At 38.8% G+C, this 7,057-nt stretch overlaps 1 protein-coding gene across 1 annotated transcript in view; it reads right to left on the bottom strand.

Moving 5' to 3' along the window:
- Positions 1-194: 194 nt before the first annotated feature.
- Positions 195-7,057, bottom strand: part of DUSP19 (dual specificity phosphatase 19) — a 7,135-nt gene continuing 272 nt past the window's right edge. Inside the window, exons 2-4 of the mRNA XM_009329674.1 lie at positions 6,857-6,903; positions 5,670-5,822; positions 195-1,398 (exon numbers count right to left, since the gene is read on the bottom strand). Of these exons, the coding sequence (XP_009327949.1) occupies positions 1,177-1,398; positions 5,670-5,822; positions 6,857-6,903 (422 nt within the window). The 3' untranslated portion in view covers positions 195-1,176. The remainder of the gene's footprint in view (positions 1,399-5,669; positions 5,823-6,856; positions 6,904-7,057) is intronic.

The following is a 7,057-nucleotide window of genomic DNA, read 5'->3' as shown; positions in this document are numbered from 1 at the left end:
GGGGGGGGGGATGTTGTAACATAAACCTTGCATTAGCATTTAGCATGATTAATTAATATTGAGAACAAGACACGGTGTAGTTCATACACAATGACATGCTACAGTTCAAACTAGTGGTACGAGGAGAGAATACTATATCGGTGCTTGAAACCAAACCTTTCAAATCATGTTAGCACAAAATTTATCCACAGTGTTCTTTCTATTTTATTGTATATTAATATATCAAACCATTTAGAACTGGCATGAAGGCCACAAAAAATACTATTAAAATCTTTTACAGATTTTTTTTTTTAAAAACATGCCATCTTAAGACAGTAATTCCAGCCCAAGATCTGTCACATTATCCAAAGTTACCCATCCTATGATGTCTGTTCTCTACACATGATGCGGAATGGAGTGAGGGGACAGCAAATGAGGACCGAATGCAAAGAAAAGGCAGTAGCAGCGAGTCAGAGATAGGTCGTTATAAATGTTTTTCATATCTCCACAAAATGATCTACAAAAAAACCCCAATAACCTGGTTCCAGCACTTTGAAAACATCATGTTAGTGCACTTCAGATCACTACTTGATGAGAAACGGTAGAAAGTCAGGAAACATTAAAGCATCCTACACATTTTGAGCATCCTCAAAAGACCATCTGTTTTAATTTCAAAAAATATTTAATGGCTGGCTAGCCCACAAAATTCAATAAAATCCTCTTTAGTTGCAATATAAATTTAAAATCCAATATCAAGGTACTTTATTATATGAACATTTTATTACCTAGATTTTACAACCAACTAGAATGCAGATTTGGTTTAGTATTAAAGTAAACAGGGCAACTTATCTCAGTTATTTTATTTCCTTTCTCTACTGCCTGCATTTTCTGATGGTTCAATAAAAAAACATCATTCTGTTTTTTTCTAACATTTCAAGGAAAATTGAACTTGATATTTTCATTAGCACTCGTAGGAAGAGCTTGTTCTTGGGCAAAATCCTCTCTGAAGTCAGTGGAATACCATTTGGCCTTTAGACTACATGCTGAAAAAAAGGGGGTCAAAGGGGGTTAAGAAAGAAAAATATGTAAAGACTTTAAAATGCACATGTGAAAGGGGACTGCAAAATGACAGATTAAAGTACATCCAACATCTGTTACTGTAGAGTCAAAACAGATTGTTTCACTTCTCCCTTTTGATCAGTCGTGATCATTTATGCTTCCATTTGCCTTTATATTCTGTTCTTGGTACTTGTGAAGCTGCTCCATGAAGCCAGGATTTGGACAAGCTGCAGGCCTTGCATTTTTCACCATGGAAAAGGCTCTAGCAAAACTCAGTCTTTCTGAATTCATTAGAAAACCAATGACTACTGCCGCTGCACGGGAGACTCCTGCATTACAGTGGACCAGTACCACACCATCCTTGAAGAAACAAATGAAACGTAAGTTGGGATATTCATTAAGTAGATAGCAACAAGTATTAGAAATTTTATATTAAAAAACTATTAAGACCTATTAAAAGCTCCTTGCTGAGCTCAAAGCAGATATTTACACATGTAAGTAACTCCAAACACAGATATATAAGCCCCAAATTAAATATTTTTCTAACCAAAGCCACTTTAGAATTATCAAATACTTCAGACCTAATTCATACCTTAGAACTAAGAAAACATTCCTCCTCCTCCTCCTCTTTCCCCAAGACCTTGCAGCAGCCCCCTCATGTAAAAACCAAATCACAAATGTCTGGGATACTAAGATATCTGATCTAATTGGGTGCCAATTTTAAAATAGATTTTATTTGTAACATGGAAAGGAACTTGACTGTTATCTTGTTACCAGGTTAAAAACATAGCAAGGCAGCAAACAGCTAGGCACAGAGGCAGATTTTAGAACATCGTGTAGTTTCAGTCACATGCTTCTTGTGCACTCTGGAGTTCTTGAGTGAAGATTCTGGGTAAGCAGGATCATGCATAGGAACAGAAAAATCAGAAAAGATATCGTGTGATTTGCAACAAATCTCTACCTCCCTATCACACTGCTGGTACAACTGTACTGGCTGGTACAGCTGGTACAACTAAAGTTCCTTAACTGGGGGACTACGGTGTGAAATCCAGAACTACTGAACCTCCTATAAATTCACAGATGTTTCTCCTGGGGTTTAAATTCAGGCTTATCCTGAATTATCTATAAAATTCATGTTTTTATCCTACTTAAAAATTTCTCACACAATCTTTGAGACACCTGAATGACTCTTCAAAAAGACACTGCAAGTTTCGTTAAGAAATAACAGGCGTGAGTTAACACAAAGACAACTAGACAATCTAGTGTGGCTTAGGTGATGTTTGCAATGCCCAGGCTTCGTGATATTGTCATGTTTGTACGTCAGACTATGACCTGGAAAAGTCTTGGTCCAAACTGTCTGCCAAATGCCACTTCCACAAAAAAAAAAACCACAACTCCAAAGCCCTAGCATCTCCATATTCTGAATAAAGATACTGAAACATGACAGAATGTGCTCGGATACTTGAGGCTAAACAAATATATTCCAGATATAAACAGCCTGCTCTGTCTGCCCTTAACAGGCACAAATTATTCAATGGGCCTTTTACTCAGAGGAAAAAAAGACCTTATAACCACCAGGGCTCCTCTCCAGGAACTTGATGGCTTATGTTACAGACCTGGGAGTTGCAGTTATCTGGTATATTAATAAACACACAGAGCAGAAAATGGTTCCTGCTCCAAAAATCTTCCAGTTTAAATAATAAGACAAAGAGGTATGAAATTGAGTGTTATTATCCTTGTTGAAGAAATGCCAAGCTGAGACTAGAAGAATGACTTGCTTAAGTTAACACAACAAGATTATGGCAGAGGTAGGAATTGAATCTAAGCTCCTTCGTCCCAGCACAATGCATCACAATACCATCCTTTTTTGCAATGGAAATCACATCCCCTTTGCATTGCCTGTTGGAAATTGTAAACTCCGTTCCCTTTCTCCCATTCACAGGGGCATGCTTCCTGATCACACAGACAGCAGCAGAGTGCAAAGCAGACTTGTACGTGTATTTCAACTACCTGAGGAAGTGCCAGTGGTGACCTGTAAATCCACTATCTCCTTTATAACAATGCCATTAAAATTATGATGTTAAAAATTATATTTATGCCACTGCTAATGAAGCACTTGCTAAAGCTTATCCACTGTAGATCTGGAGTAGTTTTTACTGATTTAATGGGAGTTATTTCAGACATAACATACCATAATCAAGACCAATATCTAGCAGTGGCACTGAGGGTAAAAAATAAGCATTGAAAGTGATTTTTTTTTTTTTTTTTTACTTTGTACAGTTCATGCTTTGTTTTCCTCTTTCACATTTCTTTTTTTTTTAATGACTGTTTTGTTGTACATTGCCAAAAATTATATAGTGATATCCATGGAACAGACCTGAAAATTACTGAACATGAATGAACATGGGCAATAACATTAAACCAAATTTAATACTGAGAACATTTATCTTTCCTTGCTAAACCCCATTGTTTCTTTATACAAAGATGAATTTGGCATGTAATTCTTAACTCATTTTCTATTAGATATGAATACAGAATAAAAGTGAGAAACAGATTGCAGATATGAAATTAATCTCTATTTACCAAGAACTCCGTGCTCTGATCCTGATAGCCTAACCTTCCCCTACCCAGAAATGGTCCATGGTCTTGCAAGAACCTCTTAAGATTCAAGACCAAGTTGGTTTTTTTTAAATTTTTATACAGAGGGAAGCAAAATCACCTTCCACCAAGAGAAAAGGTGTTTATACAGTGGTTATTACACACAGTGGGCGAAAAGCCTCACCAAGGAAAGACATGAAAAAGAGGCATAAAGCTTTTGGTGAAGAGCCGCAGGCTAACATAGTTCCTTAGGGATCCACTTTACTTTGCAGTGGTGCCAGGGCTTTTTCTTTAGGAGGGACAGAGGGGACAATAAGGAGAGATGTTCATGAATGAGCTAAGATCTCCTCCCTGAAAAGACAGGATTTTAGAGGTTTTATAATTGATATTAAACAGAAAGATAAAAAAGTATCCCTCGTTCATAGCACTATGATCTGACATGGGTGACCTAACACGTCATGGAAAATCTGCCTGCCAATTTGGAGCCTGGAAGAAAAGGTGAGCTCTGATCAGTATCAGAATTTGTACCATGGTGTCTACAGACTTGAGCAGCTACAGTTTTAGAAAAGTCAATCCTGTTGCAAGTACCAGCTGGCAGTGACTGAACAGTGCAGGCTTTACGTGCATTCTCAAATTCAAGTGCTCTCATACTCCTTCATTAAGTTAACCATGTTCTAGTAATAACTCCTCACATATCGTGCTCTCTCAACATCTCTGCCCCACATTAGGAGATGAAACAGTAGTATCTCTTTGTGATTACTTAAACAGAAGAGCACTTCATGATACAATTTATCATAAGCTCTGTTAACATTATTTTGACAAAGCAAATAAAGTGATTCAAACCATCCAGAGATCTGTCTCCGCATACTACTACCACACACTTCATGAACTGATCCTGGAGAACATCTATTCCATCAATTACCTGCTCTTTTACCCAGCTCTCCCATTAAAAAACTATTAATATTGCTGTAAAAGTTTTCAGGAAAACTCCTTAGCTTACAAAATAGTAACTGGAACATAAACACCAGAGGCAGAAAGCAACACTGCAGTTATGAATGGCAAGTCTTATTTAGAAATGAAGTGGAAACCGTAACTAGAAACCTTGAAAAGATCATTAAGTGACAATGCATATCACATCACTCATAAATGATAAATGAGGGAAGGAAAGAACATTGTGTGACACAAAGAAAGCTGGGGCAAGATTATCTTCTTTTATCCCAATCTATGTAAATAATGAATATGGTAGATATGGTGGAATAACATGCAATAAGGTTTGGTTGTCAAGTCACTGTTGATACCAAAGCGATGGTTGTCATAAATTACACACTAAGCCTGAATTTAACAAATAGGAGTCAGGGATGGTCTTGGTTACAGACAGGGTTGCCAAGCAACCCCAAGAGGAGTCCCTTCACCCTATTTCCTATGTCATGTCCTTTTCAGGGTTTTGTTAGCAGTTAAAATCACTGGATGGCCCCAAGACTACTACCACATTCTCTGACAGTCTTGGTACATAATCGTACGTGGATTCATAACTCAAGATGTTGCATCTTCAATGGATGATCAAGGAAAAGCACAAAGATGGTGGACGGCTGCTGACAAACCACACAGATCTGTAAAAGCCCTGTTAGGCTTGCTTCTAATCCAAAAGAACATCCCTGATGGATAAATTATAGAAAGTAAAGTTTATCCTTTTCCCTCTGTCAGATGTAGTGACTTGGACTTACGATGGGATTTCTTTAGATAAAGTCAGCCACTGGTCCAACTGTATTAAAGAAGCATTTCTCTAAAACATGCAAGATAGTCATTCTGAAAAAACAATACTGGAGGGAATGGGGATTAACAGCAGTGCCATGTTCTCTAGGAATGCTTAGAAATTGCTTGGGTTCTCTATTTAAAATTAAAAAAGGCAATGGCAAAACTATTCATTTGGTACCATACTTTCTTTTGACAAAAGAAGCTGCTTTAGATTGTAAATAGTGTAATAAATAATCTAAACAGGATAACTACTAACATTAATTATTGATATACCGTACCTGGATCTTGGCTTTCTCAATAAACTCAAAACATTCTGGGAAATAGGAAGTAATATCAGTTTCTGGGAGGTCCAGAATAGAAATGGTCTTGTATATAAAGTCATTGAGGAAGGCATTTTGGACTCCGTATGCCACATTTAGAACATGAGTAACCTAAGCCAAAAAAAAAAAAAGGAAAAAAAAAAAGAAAAAGGCGTTTTCTGAAGACAACAAGCAAAATGAGCAGTAGCAAAGGTGAATTATTCTTTACGCATACATAGACTATACCTTACACAACTGCAACGTTCAGTTTTACATACATATGCTGTCTATGGTATGCTTTCCTCCAAGCAAAGTTTTAATTGCGTGTTAAAATATATAGTGATAAATTTCAGTTTCCTTGTTTTTTTGAAAGGAAATGAAAAGATCTGTGCTCAACCAAACACAGACCAAAGTAAGGATTTTCAACAGAAAAGGGAGTTGTCAGCGCACAGACAGAATATAAAAGGGAAAGCAACAGGAATGAGAGCACAGACCACCCAACAATCCCCCAAATTTCAAGCCTGCCCTAACCCATCAGCTTAATGTTCCTCCTACCGAGTTACCAGTACCATTTACTGGAGCAGAAGGGTTTCAGAGCAAACTATACCTGCCCTTGGCAGGCGAGACCACCTCTGGCCTCCTGCCATCTTTGCTCTGTTCAGGCTACAGCCAGGCTGCGGGTTCTTTTAACTTACAGTGAAGTGACATTTAGATGGCACCAGCTGCCAGGCTGGTGCACTCCCTGTCCTGCAGAAGCACCACTGTCCGAAGGCCTTATCACCCCATTACTGTAACAGAGAAGAGTAAAAAGACCAAAGTTTGGGACAGACTTAGAGCTGCTGCTTTGTTTTTCTCGTTTCATCGATCCCCGTAAGGCAAGGGGGCCTGATGCTGCTTAGTGCCTGAAACTGAAACGCATACGGCAGAGCGGGAATCTGCTCCAGAAAACCGCTCTGAACAATCACTAGTCTTGCAGCAAAGTATTTCGGCTTCTTGTGAAGCTCAAAGGCATCCATCCATCTGCAAACGGAGCAGCCTTTTAAAAGTGCGAATATAATACAATTTTTCTTCAAGTTATTTGAGAATACGTTAGGCTTTTTAACTTAAAAAAGAAATCCACTAGCACGCACTACGCGAGATGCATTTTTATTTCCCTGTAACGTTACCTTATATTTCTTCATCGTCTCCAGGTCGTGAGCAGCATCCTGCGACCCTAAAGAGAAAGCGAGCCGGTCGCCACGCTAAACCCCTTCCCGCCAGGCAGCACCGCGCCGTCAGCTCTGCCGCTTCGGGAAGCTCCCGGACCCGCCGCCCCCAGCAAGCGCCTGCTTTGCGGGACGAACGGCGGCCTTTCGGGCAGCAGCGAC

Source organism: Pygoscelis adeliae, unplaced genomic scaffold (assembly GCF_000699105.1).
Source record: "Pygoscelis adeliae isolate BGI_AS28 unplaced genomic scaffold, ASM69910v1 Scaffold7, whole genome shotgun sequence".
Classification (NCBI taxonomy): Eukaryota; Metazoa; Chordata; class Aves; order Sphenisciformes; family Spheniscidae; genus Pygoscelis; species Pygoscelis adeliae.
Note: the sequence above shows the minus strand (reverse complement) of the source record. Positions and strands in the feature narration are given on the sequence as shown.